This window comes from Scyliorhinus canicula, chromosome 7, assembly GCF_902713615.1.
Source record: "Scyliorhinus canicula chromosome 7, sScyCan1.1, whole genome shotgun sequence".
Classification (NCBI taxonomy): Eukaryota; Metazoa; Chordata; class Chondrichthyes; order Carcharhiniformes; family Scyliorhinidae; genus Scyliorhinus; species Scyliorhinus canicula.
In genome coordinates, this window is record NC_052152.1 from 68627496 (window position 1) to 68649845 (window position 22350).

The 22350-nt window shown below is 45.0% G+C and overlaps 1 protein-coding gene across 5 annotated transcripts in view; it reads right to left on the reverse strand.

Moving 5' to 3' along the window:
- The window catches only part of LOC119969047 (limbic system-associated membrane protein-like), a 1027481-nt gene that overhangs the window by 82559 nt on the left and 922572 nt on the right, over positions 1-22350 (reverse strand). For 4 of the 5 annotated variants that reach the window (XM_038802218.1, XM_038802217.1, XM_038802220.1 and 1 more), the window contains exon 7: positions 90-125. The exons of the other annotated variant lie outside the window; for it this stretch is intronic. In XM_038802218.1, the coding sequence (XP_038658146.1) occupies positions 90-125 (36 nt within the window). The remainder of the gene's footprint in view (positions 1-89; positions 126-22350) is intronic. 5 annotated transcript variants of the gene reach the window in all.

Genomic DNA, 22350 nt, shown 5'->3' on the forward strand with positions numbered 1-22350 from the left:
ATAGTCTACAACACAAAGCCTGTTAAAAGATATTTCTAGTGCTATCTAGTCTAACAAAATGACTAGAATCACGACTAATCCATACTGACCTTGAATGGGGTTTGGAATAGTTGGCAGGACACTTTCTATGGAAGGAAATGGTAAAACAAAAATTGGGAAAAGGACATTTATACATACATTATCCTGGTATGATGCAACACTGAACACAAATGAACACAGAAGGGCTCAGTTGTTTGAAATAATGCTTTGAATTTGTACAATTTGCCAGTTACTGTGTTCAAGTTCCTCCTGCCCATTTGCTGCTGTTATGTTGTTCTGTAGTCCAACCTGGCACAAAGCAAATGCGACAACTAAACGCTGGTGTCGCTTCCGCTGGAGTTAAGTGCCAAAATCACTTTGGTATGTCGTGCAGAATAAATTGCCTCTGAGCTACTGAATGATTAAAGGTTTGCGCACATGGTTTACATTTTTAAATGGTTATATTCCTTGAAATTTAAAGTATCTTTATAGAGGGAAAGTTGGATTATAAATTGGTGTTTCAACTTGATTTGATCTTGAGAATTGGCCTAGATATAGCTAGGGAAACCCATTAAACAGAATAAGGATGAAAACAAAAGTCTTGTGATGCTGTTAATGATAATTATCAAAAGCTTGTACTCCATTTTAGAACCTAGGAATTAGGAGCAGGAGTCGGCAATTCAGCCCCTTGAGCCTGCCCCAACGTTCAATAAAATCATGGTTAATCTAACTCAGCCTCAACTCCACTTTCCTGCCCATTCTCCATAACCCTTCAGCCCATTACTAATTAAAAATCAGTCTATCTCCTTCTTAAATTTACTCAATATCCCAGCGTCCACCGCACTCTGGGGTAGTGAATTCCATAGATTCATAACCCTTTGAGAGAAGTAATTTTTCAGTAATTCTGTTTTAAATCTGTTACCTCTTATGCTAAAACTATGACCTCTAATTCTAGATTGTCTCACGAGAGGAAGCATCCGCTCCAAGCCTACTTTGTCAATATCTTTTATCATCCTTTATACCTCAATTGGATCTCCTCTCATTCTTCGAAACTCGAGAGATTATCGGTATAAACTGCTCACTCTCTCTCCATAGGACAAACCCCTGGTCTCTGGAATCAATCTAGTGACCCTCCTCTGAACTGCCTCCAATGCAACAACATCCCTCCTCAAATAAGGGGACCAAAACTATACACAGTACTCCAGGTGCGGTCTCATCAATGCATTATACAGTTGCAGCTTCACATCCTGACTGGTTATACTCTATTCCTTTAGCTATAAATACTAATATTCCAATGGCATTCTTTGTTACCGGCTGTATCTGTATACTAGGTTTCTGCAATTCATGCACAAAGACACCCAGATCCCTCTGCACCAAAGCACTCTGCAGTCTTTCTAAATTGCCTTTCCATTTTTCCGAACAAAATGGATAAATTTATCTTTATCCACACTAAACGCCATCTACCAAATTTTGGTCCTCTCACCCAACGTATCTACATCTATTTGTAAATGTATTTTTTCCTCACAGCAACTTACTATCCCACCTTTTTAGTGTCATCTGCAAGTGTGGCTATAGTACCTTCTATCCTTGCATCCAAGTGATTAATATATACTGCAAATACCTTACTTCCTAAAGCACCCAAAAAACAAAATTACTTCTCTTCAATTCTCAGTTCGTTAACAGGATAAGTTTCTTTTGTTCTCTGCAGATGGACAATGTTTGTGATTCAATCTACAATTTACAATTTAATACAGTTTAACAACAATACAAACAATATAAAACCAGGCCCTTTTTCTTTATGCACAAGTAGTCAGACTTCTGACACCTGAATTTTTGAAACCTCTCATTGCTGGTTCGCAGAGGATGTCAAATATTATGTCAAAGTCATGTGGGAAGATTGGCTAAGATACTCTGCAATGAGGCCATGAACAGTTTGCAAAGCAATTAATCACCATTCAGGAAAATGGAAGATGCAAAGCACTACAGTGTGTTTCCCAGCAGCCAAAAGACTCTTTAATTGGATGCAAATATTCAAGTTTTACAGACTCTCAGAAATACGTCCATATTGTTCTGTGTATAGTCTTTGAGATTTGCCTAAAATTGATTGTTCTGTGCACACTTCATCTTTTAATATTACACTGATAGTGACCAAAGTGTCATTATTTGTTTCCCTTTAAGAAACAAACATATTTTCATCTTTTTAAGCTATCTCTTGCTGTACTTCAAAGTGTACAGCAAACTATTAACAAGGTCAAATAATTGTATGCCTTTCCAAAGATGTCAGAGGTCTGTTTGATCAAGACAAACAGCTGGCAATACATCAGTACATTGCACAGTGACATAATAAATTGACTTAACAGCCACTTAATATTTTAATATTATATTAAGTTCTTAATGATAATGAAGTCATGAATTCAGGCTGAATGCAAACTCAGCATTATCAGTGTCTTACATGACTAGCATTTGCTCTCCTTTATGGTACCCCGGGTCACCACTGTAAACAGTCTGCAGATGGGAAGATGACAGCCAAGCGTATTCCCGGTTCTATATCAGTGCTCTGAGTCTAACTGAGCACACTACAAAAGATCGTCATGCCTGATTTGACCCAGCAACATCCAGTCACCATTCTCAGTGTGAAATGGAGCCCTGCCAATAGAATATTCTGAAAAATCAACCATTACTTAAAGAAGCCCCTAAAGATAATGTTCATTTAATTACTAGTCATCATTAACTATTAGCCATTGAGTTATTTCATTTATTATGCCGAAATAAACTCTTCCATTTCGATAAAAATATAAATCAAAAGAGTCAACCTATGCTCGAAATGTATTAATGATATAGAGACTTTCACTAGAGTAGCTATCTGGCATAAATTAATATTTGAGTTAAGCGAATTGAAATTGAGAATCTCAGTCAATTTTCTATCATCAGCATTCTTGTAAGTGAATGATTATAGCCCTAACTCACCATTAAGTGCATATCATTCCATCTAAAATACACATTACAGTATGTTTACAGCCAAAATGATTTACACAATTACATTTTAGCATATCTGTTTCATAACTTTAATTATTTGTCCATTGTGCTGATTTGTAGAAAATTAAATGCAATAAATACACTTGGGCAACCCCTACATGACAATTAAAATTATACAAGATGTCCCCTTGATTCCTCAATTTTTAAAACTAACAGACTGTTTTTGCTCCACTGGGTTAGTTGAGATGGATCTTGCAGCCCATACTGTTCGCTTCAGTTCTCCATAGCTAGAGAGAAGGTAACCAGCCAGACTTCCAATCCAATGTTTGTGAACAACACTATAAAAACATAACTTATTGCCACTGACCCTTTGGCAGAAAGTAAGCATATGTGGCATTCAGGTGACTGCAGGATAATGCTCAGTTGTGATGTTCCTGCAGCGAAATAACTTCAGCCACTTACTGTCTAGGGCTACATCAAATAACAGACATTGGACGATGGTAAAGGAGGAGAATTAATACCAATTGTCCCACGTCTCAACATAGGTCAGCAACTAAAGCACAAAAGGTATGAAAATATCCATTTGACATACAGGGCGAGATCCTCCAGCTGTTCACACCAGTGGGAACTTGCGGTCCTGCTGATGGCGCACTCTTGCCACGGGCACCCCTGTTGCGGGGTTCCTGGTAGCCTGAGGTCGATTCAATGGGAAATTCCATTGTTAACGATGGTACCAGGAGATCACATTGTCGGCCGAGAGAGGACCACCACCCGCCGCCAAGAAAGACGACCAAGAAAGAAGCAGCCTCGCGTCCACCTACACCCCCCACTCATGCACTGATCGTGCCAGAAAAGATGGCGCTGGCTGTGCTGGACCACGTACACCCCAACACTCCCCCCCCAGCCCAGGTTGGAGCCCCCGGTCAGTGGCACGGATCTCAGCCGAATGTGGCAGTGCTGAATACTGTCCACACGACCTCTCTCTATGCAGCCGCCATGCTAGGCTCATGACTGCTGAGACCACACGTGCCCCATCAAGAACTCGGCCCATCAGAGGAGAAGCATCACAGGTGGCCCACTAATGACATTCCAACGGGGTTGTGACTGTGCGCGGCATGTGTCTCGAAGACGCCGATTTGGAGGGGGCAGAGCATCGTGACCTGGCGTCACACCAGTGCCTGCTGCGATTTTGGCGTTGGGAGCCATTCTCTACCCAACCGCCACTCCTGATTTCGGCGTCGGCGAATCCTGCCCTGCAGTTTTTAGAATTATAGGGCTGGATTCTCCGCCGTCGGGATTTTCCATTTTGCCGGCAGTCTGCGGGGTTTCCCGACGGCGTGGGACTACCCCACAATGGGAAACCACATTGACCAGCCGGCGAAATGGAGCATCCCACCAGCGTGCTGAACCAGAAATTTGGCACAGCGTGACGGAGAATCCAGCCCATGCTGTGGGATATTTAATGTTTGCCTAAATCAGCAGCTAGAGTTTTAGATTGCCATTTAATTTAAAGTAGATGATTTCTGATGTTGTAACATGGGGCTGGATTCTCCGACCCCCCGCCGGGTCGGAGAATCAGCGGGGGGGGGGGGGGGGGGGGGGGGGGCGTGAATCCCGCCCCCGCTGGCTGCCGAATTCTCTGGCACCGGATATTCGGCGGGGGCGGGAATCGCGTTGCGCCGGTCGGCGGGCCCCCTCCCGGCGATTCTCCAGCCCGCGATGGGCCGAAGTCCCGCTGCTGTTATGCCAGTCCCGCCATGGTGAATCAAACCACGTCCCTTACTGGTGGGACTGGCACCGCGGGCTAGCTCCAGGGTCCGGGGGGGGGGGGAGCGCGGGGCGGTCTGGCCCCGGGAGGTGCCCCCATGGTGGCCCACCAATCCACGGGCGGGCCTGTGCCATGGGGGCACTCTTTTCCTTCTGCGTCGGGCATCAGCCTCCACGATGGCTGAGCCGGAGATGACCCTCCCCCTGCGCATGCGCAGTGATGACGTCAGCAGCCGCTGACGCTCCCGCGCATTCGCGGACTTCCGCTGCCCGGCGGAGTCCCTTCGGCCCCAGCTGGTGTGGCGCCAAAGGCCTTTCCCGCCGGCCGGCGGCGCGCCAACCACTCTGGCACAGGCCTAGCCCCTCAAGGTGAGGGCTTGGCCCCTAAAGGTGCGGAGGATTCCGCACCTTTGGGGTGGCCCAGACACCGGAGTGGTTCACGCCACTCCATCCCTCCGGGACCCCGCGCCCCGCCGGGTAGGGGAGAATCCAGCCCATGCTTCCTCCATGGAATACCAGCCTAGATTAGGTGTCCATGTTGTCATGTGAGAGTATCTTTAAGAAGTGGGTTTTATCAAATAGCTGTAGTGGATGTACCTTTAAGAAATGAGTGTTTATCAAATAGCTGCAGTGATGTCAGAGTGTGGGTGGAGTTGGGCTGTCTGTCTGTTTTACTTTTGCTTTGAGCTAGCAGTTACAGGGTGTGTTTAGTTTTGTTTTGCAGATTGGGAGCTGCATCCAGCAAAACCAGGTGTAATTCTGATTTATTTCTGCATGAAAGGAATGTCTTCAAATCACTTGCTAATTTAAAAGTGATAACTGCTCTCAGGAGATACTTTAAACCTCATGTCTGAGTTGAAGAGAGTGTTTGTCTTCTGGATGTTGTAAGGAAAGATTAAGGGTTACTTATAGAGTACTGTATTCTTTGGGGGGAGTATTTCAGTTGATAGTTGCTAAGATGTTTACTGTGTGTTTATAAAAATGTTAACTAGATTCTTAGAATAAACATTTTTTTAATTTAAAAGTACTTTAGATCTCTGTTGTACCACACGTGTAAAGTGGGCCCTTGTGCTCTCCATAGCCAAAATCTATTGAACTCATTAGTCCTCAGATAAACTCATGATACACTTTGGGGTTCTCCAGACCCTGGCCTGTAATAATGTGTTGGATCGGGGTTGAACCCGCAACTTGCAGATGCAGAGATAAGAGTTCTACTTACCGAGGCAAGCTGGAATTTCAGCATTACTGACTTGACTATTCATGGTAATTCCAGAAAATGTTGTGACACACATGCTACTCACTTATCAAGAATCAATTGCACCTCAATACCAGTCAGTTTGCTGTGCAATTTAAGAGTTTAATCTCCAATACATTTTCATTGAAGTGGCCCTTGAGCATTGTCAAAAGCCATAGTTGAATTGACCAAGATGTTCCAAAGGAAAGCGAGAGTAGAGGTGAAACAATTTTGACTTCACATCTTTACGATGATAAAACAAAATACCGTAATTAATATGACACCACAGTAATTCAACAATTCACCTCCCAGACAGAGATCCCCAAGTAAGGTGCCCAATTTAGGGTGAGGGGATGGGGTGGGGGCGGGGGTTCGGGCAACCTGGCAGCTATAAGCATTCCAACGTCCCACTAGCCAGCCTGGAGAAATCAGAGAAACCCTTGCTCTTTTGATTGTGATCCAAAAGGTGTGGAGGGATTTAAATTCCATTTCATCCCACACCGTTATCTCTCTTGTATTATTATCCAGAAATTTAGGAGGAGGATCTCCAGTTGTAATCAAATATCAGCAGTCTTTTCCTGATCGTTGCAATTTTGTACTCAGCAAGACTCAGTGAATTGCATTTTCACTAACATTGGTGCACGGCTATGGAAATGTACTTCAATCCATATCCTTTGCCAAAGTTCAGCTTTCAGTCTTTGAATCTGGAACAATGTCGATGTTCCAGTTTCCATTTTCCAGCTCACTTCTGTGGTTGAAGAGAACCAGCAGCCTGGCGTGCAAGCTGTTGCAATCTGTAAACATGGCACAAAATCCAGAACTGCCATTCAATGCGAGAAACATTTTAACATCTTCTGTATGAAATGTGAGAAGCCTCTGCTTTGCAGAATTTTTTGTTTCATCGAGGCTTTTATTGGCACATTAAATATTAATTCAGCTAAAGCTGATTACAACTGGCTATTAGCTCGCTAAAAATCTCAAGCATCTCCAGAATTTTTTTACTTTACAGCTCTGCCTGGAGGTACAGAATTACAAAGTGAAGAATATATTTCACGAAACTGTCAAAGTCTAAACATTTTATGGAAGTATCAGAGAACATATTTCATGTCATGAGTGTTTTTCCTTCATTTTCAAGAGCAATCGGTGATAAAAAACCATTTATATCAATTCTCAGCTTCAATTATCCAGCTGTAGTCCTCACTCTGCAGAATTGGTTAATCGGTGAGATTTAAATGTAATTTTCTGCATTTGTTGAGGTCTCACCCATTAAAATTGAGCCCCAACTAGATTACAATTTGAGTTATGCATTTTTACGCTGTAAACTGATGCTGTACTTCCAGCATGAACCCAAACTGATCCTGAAGCTCAACAAAAAGTAAGCCTCAATCTCATTTTCATAACTTCAGTAAGATATCAGTGTTAGGCAGCCTGCCACTTTTTACTGTATGTGCTCCAATTTATGCCTCCACTTTGCTGGAAGAGCTCTGTTTGAGGGAACCATGGACAGGCAGAGGCAGAATTGATGGGAGGGGGGGGCGGGGTGACTCCGGCAATTCCTTTAAATATGAGGGAAAAAATAGCTGGAGCTTATGCAGCACAACCACTGACGGGACTTGATGAATTTCACAAACAGTTGGGAAATGAATGCTTAATATTAAAATGAGGCCTTGCGTTCCTGTGAGCCTCTGCTGGGATTTTTTAAAAAAGGTGCTGACAGATTCAGCAATGGCCTGAAATTGTGTGCAGATTTTGCTGCTGCACTACTAAATTGCAACTGTAAAATGTGCAATGATATTGATTTTCTCCTCCAACATACTCTGGGCTGGATTCTCCGTATTTGGGGCTATGTCCCCACGCCGTTGTGAACACTGTGATCTTTTACGCCAGGAAAACTGGCGTCAAAATGCCACAGATTCACTGTCTTTCAGGGCGTTAGCAGGCAACTGTCGTAGAGCTCACAGCTCTAGTTGCCGATACGGCACCCCTCACGTCCAGGTCAGAGGCTGCGCATGCACACAGTGGCACCCTCCAACGGCCACGCCGTGCTCCAATAGCGGACTTAGCCCACTGACTTGGACTGCCTAAATAGTGCCCCGCATCGGCCACTCGCCCACCTCGGACCGCCCACACACATAGCCCCCAGTTCCAAATGAGGCCCCCCCTGCCCTCTGATCAGCCCTTCCCCGAATGATGGGGCCCCGGACTGAGTCCGCAGCCACCACGTGAAGTTCCCGAAAGGCAGGACCATGTTTGATCCATGCCGTCAGGAATTCAGCTGGTCAGGGACAGAGAATAGGCAATGGCCTGAGGCGGTGGATACTCGGCGCGGTGTACTCCCCGAGTATGCCGATTTTGGGGCGCGCGGAGAATAGCGAAACTGGCACCGGTCCTGATTTCATGTGCAAAAACGGATTCTCCGCCCCATCGTCGGGGGGGGGGGGGGAGGGAGTAGGGGACCCTCCCATATTATGTTTGGGTTGGGGTAGGGAGGTCAGGAATTCCTCTGGCCTCGGAGATCGGGATGCAATTTTTAAATGGTGATCCGATCTCTCACTAAAACAGGGAGTTCCGGTGCTCGGAGCTCCCTATTGTAAAAAAGGTAGGGCTATGTGCAGCCTCGGCCTTTTGTTCCCCATTAAGGCACTTTATTCAAAACGAGTTGCATTGAATAGCCATGTAACTGCGAGTACCGGGAAACACAGTTAAACTTTGCTCCCTTTTGGGAAGACCAATCAATCAAGAAGCTGTCCAGCCTACCAGAAAAGTAAGCGACAGCTAGTCATTGACGCATTTCTCAGGGCAATGCCTTGACCAATCAGAATCAAGTTACTTGGCTAAATTTGAAACAATGCTTTGCAGTTAACTGTCAGTCACCATCAACTGGTGCAATCTCCATGGCAAAACCTCTACCAATCAAAATCAACTTGCCAACCAATCAGCACTCGCTTCTTGTACAGTATTAATTGTTGTTTTTCCTTATATTGACAATCTTGCGAAGCAAACTGATGAATACATGAAAAAAATCTTTGATGTCTATTTCCAGCAATACCAGGATGACTGTAAGGCATGTGGTATTAAAGGTTATTGGTCATGGCAATGTAAGAGACCCAATTCATAAGGTGTGGTAAGGGGTCATGTTTTGTGGTTTGTTAATATGACACAATCTGGCCACAGTGAAATCTCTTTGTGATCTCTGATTGTTGTCACAATGGTGTTAATTCATATGTGTGGCAAGGGGTAATGGAAAACCACACTATCTTCGATAAAATATCGAGCGGAGTGAATGGTTTTTACTGTTAAATCCTAAAATATCAAATGTTTCTAAACAAAGCAGGATTTCCAGGTCAAAATGCTGTATCTGAGGGCAACACCAGAGTTGAATTTACCTTCATTAGCTGAGGTTATGTTTAGGAGAAAAGTCGGAACGATTGTTCCCAATGATCACCTATCCATAACTTGCAGTTGTACGAGACAAGTTACTGGAAAAACAGAGGAGGATGAAGGATTGGTGATAGATACACATGACCAATATGCAGGTAAAGAATTTCCAAGTTTCACCTCAGAACAATATTTTGACGTTTGCATCTGACAAGGAGGAAATTTGGTTTCTAGCTGTTGTGTTTGAAATGGTGACACCAAATGGAGCAACATTATACAGTAATTGATTTCAACGCAGGGAAATATCTAATTGTGCAAAACACAACAATCATATCACAAATATAACGCATTCAAAGGTGGAACATCATGGTAAAAATAACTAATGTGATGTTGGCATGCAAGAAAGCACCACACATATGAATTAAGACCATTGTGATAACAATCAGAGATCACAAAGATTGTGCCAGATTGTGTCATATTAACAAACCACAAAACATGTTTAAATTTTAGAGACTTGTAAACTCGTGAAGTTGTGAACTCGCAATGCATGGATGTTTTGCTGTAATGTAAATAGTGTTGTAATAAAAAATAAAGATGTCATAAGTGAAAAATGTGAACTTTTGCAAAAAAAGAATATTGCACTATGTCTTCGAGTGGGTATGTCCATAACCTGCATATAACATCAGACAGGATATGGTGCCTTCGGACATATGGTACAGTAGTCAGAATGTAATCATTTCAATTCATTTTTTCCAATTAAGGGGCAATTTAGCGTGTTTAATCCACCTAGCCTGCACATCTTTGGGTTGTGGGGGCGAAACCCACGCAAGCACGGGGAGAATGTGCAAACTCCACACGGACAGTGACCCAGAGCCGGGATCGAACCTCGGAACCTCGGCGCCGTGAGACTGCAGTGCTACCACTGCGCCATCGTGCTGCCCTGGAATGTAATAGTTGACCAAGCAAAACAGACGATTAAGAGCTCTCCACTAATGGTTCAATAAAGAACTCAATACATGGTACCAGTCGTTCTTGAGTGATTGGTGGGTTTGAAGGATTGAAGGAAACAAAACACCTGTTGCAAGATATAACTGTGAGATTAGATTTTCAACACTTGTGGGGTTGAAAAAATCCAAGAGCAACCAATTTAATATGTATGACTTGAAACTAAAGCTGTCCAGCTTAGAATCAGATATCACCTCATTGGTATCTCATCAAAGGAAACACCATTATTCCTATTATTTATAAAAAGATTTTTTGTGCCGGCATGTGAATGCATGTAGTGTATATAGTAGTCTGTGGGGTCTTTGCCCCACCTAATATTTGGACAACTGTTTACAATTCTGGTCAACATATAATGAATAAGATATAGTGGAGCTGTAATGATTGCAATAAAGATTTAGAAAGGTGATAGAAGAAATGCAGGTGTATATCCCACAGGAAAGGATGTACTGTAAGGGTCCTTCCTGTTTGTTCCTGTTTATTCCCATATTTTTCCCTTCCTTGTTTTGCTGTTACACTTTTGATTCATGGATGCTTAATAGGCATGTGTTTTTGGGGCAAACGGATTGTAACTTTAATTCAAGCAAAGGATTTCAGCAGCATAGGATATCACTGTGCGAGTCTGCACTGGTTCATACTGGAGTTGTAGACAGACTGGCACCAATGCCCGAGATTGACTGGGACCCGGTTTGATTAGTTTGGCTGGTGGATAATGAATTGCCCCAAAAGGCTATGTTCTTCCCTGTAATGGATGTTGATTAGATCTGATCCCACTTGAATGTTTTTCACCAGTCCAAGCGTTTAGTTTGGTTTAAGTTTTAATTTTGCAGCTTGACTGCAGGGACCTAACTAACTCTTTCCAAAAGATCTAACTAATCCTCTTCTGAAGGCTACTTTCTAAAAGATCTAACGAATCCTCTTCTAAAGGGGCTGACCAGTAGGTTTGGTGTCATTCTCTTGTGACTGCAAAGGCCTGAAGTCAAACCATGAGCTGAAAGCAAGGTTTGATGTGAAATATAGGGCAGGATTCTCCGACCCCCTGCCAGGTCGGAGAATTGCCGGGGGGTGGCGTGAAACCCGCCCCGCAACCCCGACGCTGACTGCTGAATTCTCCGGTGCCAGGGTTTTGGTGGGGGCGGGAATCGCACCGTGCCAGACAGCGGCCGCTGGCAGCGGTCCCCCGGCGATTCTCCGGCCCATGCTGGGCTGAGCGGCCGCCCGTTTTCGGCCGGTCCCGCCAGCGTAAATCGAACCAGGTCTATACCGGCGGGACCTGACTCTACAGGCGGCCTGCAGAGTCCTCGGGGGGGGGGGGGGGGGGGGGGGGGGGGGATCTGGTCCCGGGGGATGCCCCTACAGTGGCCTGGCCCGCGATCAGGGTCCACCGATCTGCGAGCGGGTCTGTGCTGTGGGGGCACTCTTTCCCTCTGCGCCGGCTGCTGTCAACCTCTGCCATGACCGGCGTGGAGAAGAACCCCTCAGCGCATGTGCTGGGATGACGCCAGCACACGCTGGCGCTCCGCACATGCGGCAACTCGCGCCGGGTGGCGGAGGCCCTTCGGTGCTGGTTGGTGCGGCACCAAGCCTTCTGCGCTGGCTGGCGCAGTGCCAACCCCGCCGGCACCAGCCTAGCCCCTGAAGGTGCGGAGGATTCAACACCTTCTGGGCGGCCCAATGCCGGAGTGGTTCATGCCACTCCTCGGCGCCGGTATGGCCCACCCCGCCGGGTAGGGGAGAATCCCGTCCATAGTGTCTGTGCAGGAAGATATATAGGCCTGAATGTGAACCTAGAGTTGAAGGCCCAGTTTAATAAGAACGAAAGTGTGTCTTGAGAGGAAAGCCTGCTGCCTGTGAGTACTACATTTATTTTCTAAGCTACAAAAACCCAAAATGAATGACTCTGCAAAGAAGACCATTACTGGCTGAAAACTAGAGACTTCAGTCAGCAAGTGTGCTACAGAATCACCATTTGAAGCATAGACTCTTATCTTTTGACCTTCATTTTTGTTATTTTACCCCTTCCCCCCTCGGTGTTTGATCTTTGCGTGTGGGTAGAGGGAGGGACAGTTAAAGGGGTAGTCGGTATTAGCTTGTTGTTGTACAGTTGTATTTATTACATACTTCATGATAGTACTTGTTATAAATAAACAGTAAGTATATTTCAACTTACAACTAGGTGCCTGTAATTATTGGGCAGTCAAGGGCGAAAGACTACGGGAATTTTAATACAAGTTATTGTTTAATTTACTTGCATTGTGGTTCCGGGATGAGTGGGGCTGGAATTGACTGTGCACTTGCCCGGGGTGGCATAAGAGTACAGACTGGGTCTCTTTACTCTTGGAAAGAGAAGTCTGAGACATAACCTAAGAGAGGTCTTTAAAATAATGAAAGGTTTTGATAGAGTCAATGCATATAGAATGTTTCCACTTGTGGTCAAGAGCAAAACGAGAGGCAATCAATATAAGATCATCACCAAAAATCAATTTAAAAATTCAGGAGAAAGTCTTCATCCAGTAAGTGATGAGAATGTGGAACTCACTACCATTGGGAGATGTTGAAGTGAATAGTATATACACATTGAAGGGGAGGTTCAATAAGCAAATGAGGGAGAAAGGAATAGAGGATTATGCTGATAGAGTTTGATGATAAAAGTTAGGAGGAGGCTCCAATGGAGCATAGATTCCAGCATGGACTGGTTGGGTCAAATGGCTCGTTTCTGTGTGCTGTATATCCTATGTAATTCTTTGTAAAGAAATAATGCCTGGGCAATGTAGCAGAAAACTATTGGCCAGGGTGGAAACGTAACAGGAAGCAGTAGCTTCCAGAAAGAAAGGGGGAAAAAAGTAACAAATTTATAACATAGTTTGAGATTAAAAAGAAACATTCGTGTTTTGCTCGTGAAAACTATGTGCATGTTTCCACTTCATAAACTGCACAGAACCTTTGTTCTGATATCTGTTCAGATCATAAGGTACAACATTCCAGTTCAAACTATGCAAGTCAATTATAAACTCTTTCTGCCAAGATCGATACTGGTGAATTTTAACAATGGAATAATAGGGTAGAGTTGGCTTGAAGAAAAGAACACATCTCAAGTTGACATCACATTGATGAAGTGCTCCAGCCTTTCTCTCACAGTCCCTAATATTATGCAAAATTTTCAATGTGAGTGTTTTACTCCCTCATAACTCAGTCTCAACAATGTCTGCCATTCAAATTGCAATTGGTTTGCACCGGAGTGTTGCTTTGGGCTGCATTAGAATGCTTAAGTTGGAGTTTGATAAGTGAGGGAATTGTGGAATGCTCCATGTGGAATGAACATAGAAACTACAGTGCAGAAGGAGGCCATTCGACCCATCGAGTCTGCACTGACCCAGTTAAACCCTCACTTCTACCCTATCCCCATAGCCGAATAACCCCATCTAACCTTTTTGGTCACTAAGGGCAATTTATCATGGCCAATTCACCTAACCTGCACGGCTTTGGGCTGTGGGACGAAACCGGAGCACCCAGAGGAAATCCACGTAGACACGGGGAGAACATGCAGACTCTGCACAGTGACCCAGCAAGGAATCGAACCTGGGACCCTGGTGCTGTGAAGCCACAGTGCTATCCACTTGTGCTTTCATGCTACCCTATTTGCTCCTCATATACTACGTGCGAAACAGGAACACTTCCAATGTCCAGGGCGACCATGCAGGAAGGGTCTCCATCTGCAAATACTCAAACTCCACATTTCAGAGCTGGAACTGCGGCTGGAGTCACTGTGGAGATCCACAAAACTTTGGTGGATAGCAGGTGTAATGAGGTGGTCACAACGCAGGTAAAGAGTGCACAGGCAGAAAGGGAATGGATGATCACCAGACAGAGGAAATACATGAGGCAGATTGTCCATAAGGCCCCTGAGTCCATCTCCCTCTCTAACAGATTTTTCATTTTGGATACTGCTCGAGGAGTAGGTTTCTCAGAGGAATGCAGCAAGAACCAAGTCTGTGACACCATGAGTGGCCCAACTACAAAGGGGGAGGACTGGGGGGGGGGGGGGGGGGGGGGGGGGGGGGGCACAGTGAAGAGAAATGAAAAGCGGGTGAGTAATAATGTTAAGGGATTCTATTGTAAGGAGAACCGCTCGCCATTTCTAAGGCCATGGACGTAACACCATGTTGCTCCATGTTGCTCCAGGGTGTCACTGTGTGGCTGCAGGATATTCTGATTGGGATGGGTGAACAGCCAGAGATCGTGCTCCACATTGGTACCAGCGACATAGATAAGAAGTGGGATAAGAAAGCAGAATATAAGGCGTTTGGAAATAAGTAAAAAATCAGGACCTCAAAGATCGTGGGCGAGATTCTCCCAAAACGGGAGAAATCGAAAAGCTGCCGTAAAACCCGGGCGGGTTTTACGGCAGCGCGCCCCTTCCCGACCGGGGACCGATTCTGGTCCCCGGTCGGGGCTAGCAGCCCGACGCCGTAGGCTCCGGCAAGACGGGCTTAACGAAAATCGTTAAGCCCGCTTGCCGGAGTTAGCGCCGGCTGACGCGTCATATGACGTCAGCCGCGCATGCGCAGTTTGGAAGACTCCAACCCGCGCATGCGCGGGTGACGTCATCGCGTTTTTGCGCGAAACCCGCGCATGCGCGGGCCGGGTTGCCCCTCAGCCGCCCCGCGAATGGATACTGCGGGGCGGCGGAAGGACATGTAGTGCGCGGGCATCGGGCCCGCTGCCCGCGATCGGTGCCCACCGATCGCGGGCCCATGGCACCCTTGGCACGGCCGTGGTACGGCCGTGCCAATTGGTGCCATGGTTATTAATAGCGAGTTTGTGACGCCGTTTTTACGAACGGCAAGACCAGGTGTGTTTGCCGTTCGTAAAAACGGCGGAAAGGGCTGGGACTTCGGCCCATCTAACAGCTGAGAATCGCTGCCGGCCGTAAAAAACGGCCGGCAGCGATTCGGGTCGGGACTTCGGCGGGGGGGCGGGAGAATAGCGGGAGGGCGGCAAAAATGTCGGGAAGGCCCTCCCGCTATTCTCCCACCCGTCGTGGGGGGCGGAGAATTTCGCCCAGTAATCTCTGGAATACTCCCAGTGCCACATACCAGCGGGATCAGAAGCAGGAGAGCAGACCAGATGAATGTGTGATTGGCGAGATGGTGTGGGAGGAAGGGATTTAGATTTTATGAGTCATTTGGACCAATTCTGGGAAAGATGCGATCTATTCAAGCAGGACTGGGACTAATAGCCTCGCAGGGATATTTGTTCGTACCGTGGGGCTGGTTTAAACTAGAGTAACAGGGGGATGAATATTTGAGCAGGAAGACACAACAGAGGAAAAGAAAGATAGAAATGAAAACAAAAAAAATAAAAGGCAGAAGTGGAAGGCAGAGGAAACAAGGGATTGCAGCAATAGGGCCATAGTACAAAAAAGTTACAAAAAAACAAGTCTAAAAGCATTGGGCGCAATTCTCCGCAAATGCGGCGAGTCGTAAAGGCTGCCGTGAAACTGGCCGTGTTTCACGGCAGCCTCCGCGCCCCCTCCCGGGACCCGATTCTTCCCCCAGGGCGGGGCTAGCAGCGCGGCCCCGTGAGGCACGGCATCGCGGGCTTAGCGACCATCGCTAAATCCGCGTGCCAAGGGTCACGGCGGCTGACGCACACGATGACGTCAGCCGCGCATGCGCGGGTTGGACGGCTCCAACCCGCGCATGCGCGGATGACGTCATAACGCAGATGCGTCAAACCCGCGCATGCGCGGCCTGTCATGCCCCTCAGCCGCCCCGCGGACTGATCCTGCGGGGCGGCGGAGGAACAAATAGTGCGCGGGTATCGGACCCACTGCCCGCGATCGGTGCCCACTGATCGCAGGCCCATGCCACCCTTGGCACGGCCGTGGTGCAGCCGTGCCAATCGGTGCCATGGTTGTCCGGGACGGCACTTTGCGGCCGTTTTCACGAATGGTGAGAGCAGGTGTGATTGCGTTCGTGAAAACGGCCGTAAAGGCCTGGGAACTCGGCCCATCGGCCTGCAGAGAATCGCTGTTCGGCGTAAAAAACGGCGAGCAGCGATTCGTGTCGTGGGGCGGCCGTGGGGGGGGGGGGGGGGGAGAATAGCGGGAGGGCGGGAAAAATGTCGGGAAGGCCCTCCCGCTATTCTCCGACCCGTCGTGGGCAATGGAGAATCGCACCCATGGTCTCTGAATATACTGAGCTTCGCAATAAGATAGATAAATTATCAGTGCAAATAGATGTAAACGGGCATGATATCATTGTGATGACTGAGTCAGGGCTGCAGTTTGACCAAAGTAGATACTGAATATCCAAGGATACTTGATAATTAGGAAGGACTGGCAAAAAGGGAAATGAGGTGGGATGGCATTGTTAGTTCAGAATGAAAGCAGTGCAATAGTGAAAGAGGATATTGGCTAATAAAATCTAGATGTCGAATCAATCTGGGTCGAGTGAAGAAGCATGAAGGGGCAGAAAACATTAGTGGGAGTTGTCTATAGGCTTCCAACCAGTAGTGGTGAAGTAGGGGATGACATTATATAGAAAATTAGAGATGCATGTAACACAGGTGCTACAGTAATCATTGGTGACTTTGATCTACAGAAAGACTGGGCAAACCAAATTAGCACCAATACTATTGCGGATTAATTCCTGGAGTGAGTACAATATGTTGTTTTTAGGCCAGTACATCGAGGAACCAACTAGGAAACAGGCTATCTTAGATTTGGTATTGTGCATTGAACGAGGTTAATTAATAATCTTGTGCGAGATCCTTTAGAGAAAGTGACCATAGGATAATAATATTCTTCGTCAGGATGAAAAATATCTAATAATGTCTAATCCGAAACTTGGGCCCTGGATCTAAGCAAAAGAAACTTCGAAGGTGTGAGGCGTGAGTTGGCTAAGATAGATTGGGAACCTCATTAAAAGGCATCATGGCAGATAGGCAATGGCTAACATATAAGGAACAAATGTCTGCATTGCAATAGTTATACATTGCTTTCTGACACAAAAGCACAACAGGAAAAGTAGCCCAACCATGGCTTACAAAATAAGCTAAGGATAGCACTAGATCCAAAGAGGAGACATGTAAAGGGGCTATAAAAAGGTAGCAAGCCTGAGGATTGCGGGCAGTTTTAGATATAGATATAGAATTTACAGTGCAGAAGGAGGCCATTTGGCCCATCGAGTCTGCACCGGCTCTTTGAAAGAGCACCCTACCCAAGGTCCACACCTCCACCCTATCCCCATAACCCAGTAAACCCACCCAACACTAAGGGCAATTTTGGACACTAAGGGCAATTTAGCATGGCCAATCCACCTAACCTGCACATCTTTGGACTGAGCAGGAAACCGGAGCACCCAGAGGAAACCCATGCACACACGGGGAGAATGTGCAGACTCCGCACAGATAGTGACCCAAGCCGGGAATCAAACCTGAGACCCTGGAGCTGTGAAGCAATTGTACTAACCACAGTGCTACCGTGCTGCTACCGTCAACAAAGGAGGACTAAGATTGATAAAGAAGGGGAAAAGAAAGTATGAGAGTTAACTTGCAAGGAACATGAAAGTGTAAATATGTAAAAAGAAAAAGATTAATGAAGACAAATTCGGTCCAAAATGTGAGAATTTATAATAGAAAGCAAAGAAATGGCAGAGCAATTAAATAACCATTTTACATCTGTCTTTATGTAGCAAGACTCAAACAACCTTCAAGAAGTGTTGGAAAACCGAGGGTCCAGTGAGAAAGAAGAATTGAAGGAAAGGGTTGGGTGGAGTTGCTGGGTTGCGGAGATGGGGTGGATGTGTGGGCTTGGGTGGGATGCTCTTTCCAGGGGCTGTTGCAGACTCAATGGGCCGAGTGGCCTCCTTCTGCACTGCGAATTCTATGATTCTATGAAATTATTATTACTGGAAAAAGGTAAGAGAGAAGTTAATGAGACTGAAAGCCAATAAATCCCTGAGGCCTGATAAACTACAACTCAGGGTACTAAAAAAGGTGGCCATGGAAATAGTGGATGTGTTGGTTATCATTTTCCAACGTTCCCTAGATTCTGGAATCATCCCAGCAGAGTGAATGGTGGCAAATATAACCCCACTATTTAAAAAAGGAGCCTCAGAGAAAACAGGGAATTGCTGACCAGTTAGCCTAATATCAGTAGTAGGGAAAATGCTGGTCTACTATAAAGGATATGATAAGAAGACACTTAGAAAATACCAACAGGATTAGATAAGTCAACATGGATTTATGAAAGGGAAATCATGTGTTTGACAAGACCTACCGGAGATATTTTGATAATGTAACTAGTAGAATAAACAAAGGAGAACCAGTGAATGTGGTGTATTTGGATTTTCAGAAAGTGTTTGCTATAATCTCACAAAAGTGGGTTGTGTGCAGAATTAAAGTGCATGGGATTGGGGCAGTATACTGGCATAATTTGAGAATTGGTTATAAACAGGAAACAGGGAATAGGAATAAATAGATCTTTTTCAAAGTTGAAGACGGTGATGAGTAGGGTACGTAGGGATCAGTACTTGGGCCCCCGCTATTCACAATGTACATCAATGATTTGGACGAGCGAACAAAATTTCATATTTCCAAGTTTACTGCTGACGTGAAACCTGGTAGGAATGTAAGGGGCTAGGAGGATGATAAAAGGCTTCAAGGTGATTTACACAGGTTGAGTGAGTGGACAGATGCAGCCTAATGTGGATAAATGTGAAGTTATCTACTTTGGTAGAAAAAAATAGAATGGCAGAGTATTATTTAAATTGTGATAGATTGGCAAATGTTGATGTACAAAGGGACCTAGGTGTGCTTGCACAGCAATCACTGAAAGCAAGCATGCAGATACAGCAAGCAGTTAAGAAGGCAACTGGTGGGCAGCATGGTGGCGCAGTGGTTCACATTGCTGCCTCATGGCGCCGAGGTCCCAGGTTCGATCCCAGCTCTGGGTCACCGTCCATGTGGTGTTTGCACATTCTCTCTGTGTTTGCGTGGGTTTCGCCCCCACAACCCAAAGATGTGCAGGGTAGGTGGATTGGCCACGCTAAATTTCCCCTTAACTGGAAAAAATTAATTGGGTACTCTAAATTAAAAAAAAGAGGGCAAATGGTAGGTTGCCTTACATTGTAAGAGAACTTGAGGACAGGAGCAAAGATGTCTTCCTGCAGCTGTACAGGATCTTGGTGAGACCACACCTTGAGTATTCCATGCAGTTTTTGTCTTCTTACGAAAGAAAGGACTTGCCACAGTGCAAAAGCAGCGAAGGTTCATTGGATTGATTCCTGGGGTGGCAGGGTTGTCACATGAGGAGAGATTGGGGCAACCAGGCCTGTATTCACTGGAGCTTAGAAGAATGAAGTGGGATGTCATTAAAACTTATAACATTCTGACAGGGCTGTACAGACTGGATGCAGGGAAGTTGTTTCCTATTGCTAGGAGTCTAGAACAAGGGGTCGCAGTCTCAGGACATGGGAGAGGCCATTGAGAACTGAGATGAAGAGAAACCTCTTCCCTGAGATGGTGGTGTACCTGTGGAATTCTCTACGACAGAAGACTATGGAGACTATGTTACTGACTATGTTTAAGAAGGAAATAGATAGATTCTAGACTGTAAAGATGTCAAGAGATACGGGGAGAGCAGGGAGTATGGCATTGAGATAGAGGACCAGCCATGATCATGTAGAATGGTGGAGCAGGCTTGATGGGCTGAATTACCGACTCCTATTTTATATGTTCCTATGCTAAATGTTATTTGTTGCTCAAAACGTATCATTCCTGATCTGTGACAGTGGTATAACTGTAAATATACCAAATTCATTGGTATATTTACATGGATTATTGTAAATCTAGAATAATAAGCAACATGCATTTCTACAGCTATCAAAACCCATCAATAACAGCAAATCCAGGCCTCCATCAAGATTGGATCACTTGCTTTCAGATAACTCTTTGGTAAACAATTTGTCTTTATTAAGTTGCGGAAAATTGATTTATTTTCTGCAAGTCCATCTCCGAGCACTCTCAGATCAGTTATTGAATGAGCGTATATAGGTTAAAGCTTCTGTGTGCAATCTGAATCTCAGTGGAATGTCCTCTACTACATACACATGTATCAATTTACCATTTCAGGTAATAGCTCTACTGTGGCCTCTGTGACTGAGGCCACAAGTTTACTAACAAACTGTACTGAATTGGGGGCATATTGTTCAAGGAGAATTTCTTATCCATTAGTCCAGATTACAGATCCCATAGGCAAAAGTTTTGTTTTCTTCTTTGCAATATCCTGGAATAATACTGGTGCAGAACTTTGGTGCACCTAAGTATGGGTCAGAAGGGACTTCAACCTTATAGCTTCAATTTTCTGACTAATGCTCGCTGCTAGTGAGACTCCTGAGGGCCTGTAGAACCTTGTGAAATTACCCTTATATTGTCTATCAGTATAAGAAAACATTACAAAAATCTCATCATTAGGCAGAGAACCTGCTCCATTAGTAACAGATGGTGTGATTTAGTTTGGAGAGTAATAAAAAGTTTATGATACAGCTGCCAGATGTTTATGGCATCATATGACTTGTGCGAGGGCATTATTGATTTACTTATTTTCGCAGAGTACAGAAAAATGCACAATATATTAAAAACATATTAAATGAGTGACTAACTTATTTCTTAACTCAATGTCTCATAAAATGGCTGAGAAATTATTGTTGCCAATAAGCATGGAACATTCTCACATGATATCTCTTGGTCTGCTATTTTAGGACAAGAGCTAGCCCAATTAGTGTAAACCGCTGAATAACCTCCATTGATGAAAAGGACAGATAAATGTAAGTGTGCTATGAGTTTGCCTATTCATATTGCCAAAAGTAATTTCTGGGCAATTGTCTGTGCTTCATAATTATTTTATTTTATCAAAGCAAGGAGGGGATTACCTGAGATGCAATGTATTCTGTCAGTAGTTAGTCCATGAACTCAGGGCACTGGTTTGTATATAGTATATCAATTAATGCATAATTGACTAGTTTAATAGCAAACTTCTGACTAAAAGTCTAGCCCAAAAACAAAAACCAGCTTCGGACCTGTATATTGTCACAAAGGGGAATTCAAATGGGATTGAAGGCTGATAAATCGCCAGGCCCTGAAGGAGGTGGCTCTGGAAATAAAGGATGTATTGGTGGTTATTATCCAGGATTCTACAGTTCCTGCAAATTGGAGGGTGGCTAATGTACCTCCACTATTTAAAAAGGGAGGCAGAGAGAAAGCAGGGAATTACAGACCAGTAAGCCTGACATCAGTATTGGGGGGAAATTCTAGAATCTATTCTCAAAGATTTTATAGCGGGGCACTTCGAAAACAGTGGCAGGATCGGACAGAGTCAGCATGGGTTTATGAAGGGGAATTCATGCTTGACAAACCTACTGGAATTCTTCGATAATGTAACCAGTAGAGTTGATGAAGGGGAGCCAGTGGGTTTGGTGTATTTGGACTTTCAGAAGGCTTTTGACAAAGTCATGAATTAAAGATTAGCATGTAAAATTAAAGCGCATAGGATTGGGGGTAGTCTATTGAGATGGATAGAAAGCTCTATGGCAGACAGGAAACAAAGAGTAGGAATTAACAGCTCTTTCTCAAATTGGCAGGCAGTGACTAGTGGGGTAGCGCGAGGTTCAGTGCTAGGACACCAGCTATTCATAATATATATTAATGATTTACATGAGGGAGCAAATGTCACATTTCCAAATTTGCAGATGACACCAAGTTAGGTGGAAGGGTGAATTGTGAGGAGGATGCAGAGATCCTTCAGTGTGATTTGGACAAGTTGAGCGAGTGGGCAAATGAATGGCAGATGCCTATAGTTTGGATAAATGCGAGGTAATTCACTTGGGTAGCAAAAACAAGGCGGCAGACTATTATCTGAACAGCATTAAATTAGGAGAGGGTAACACGCAACAAGACCCGAGTGTCCTTGT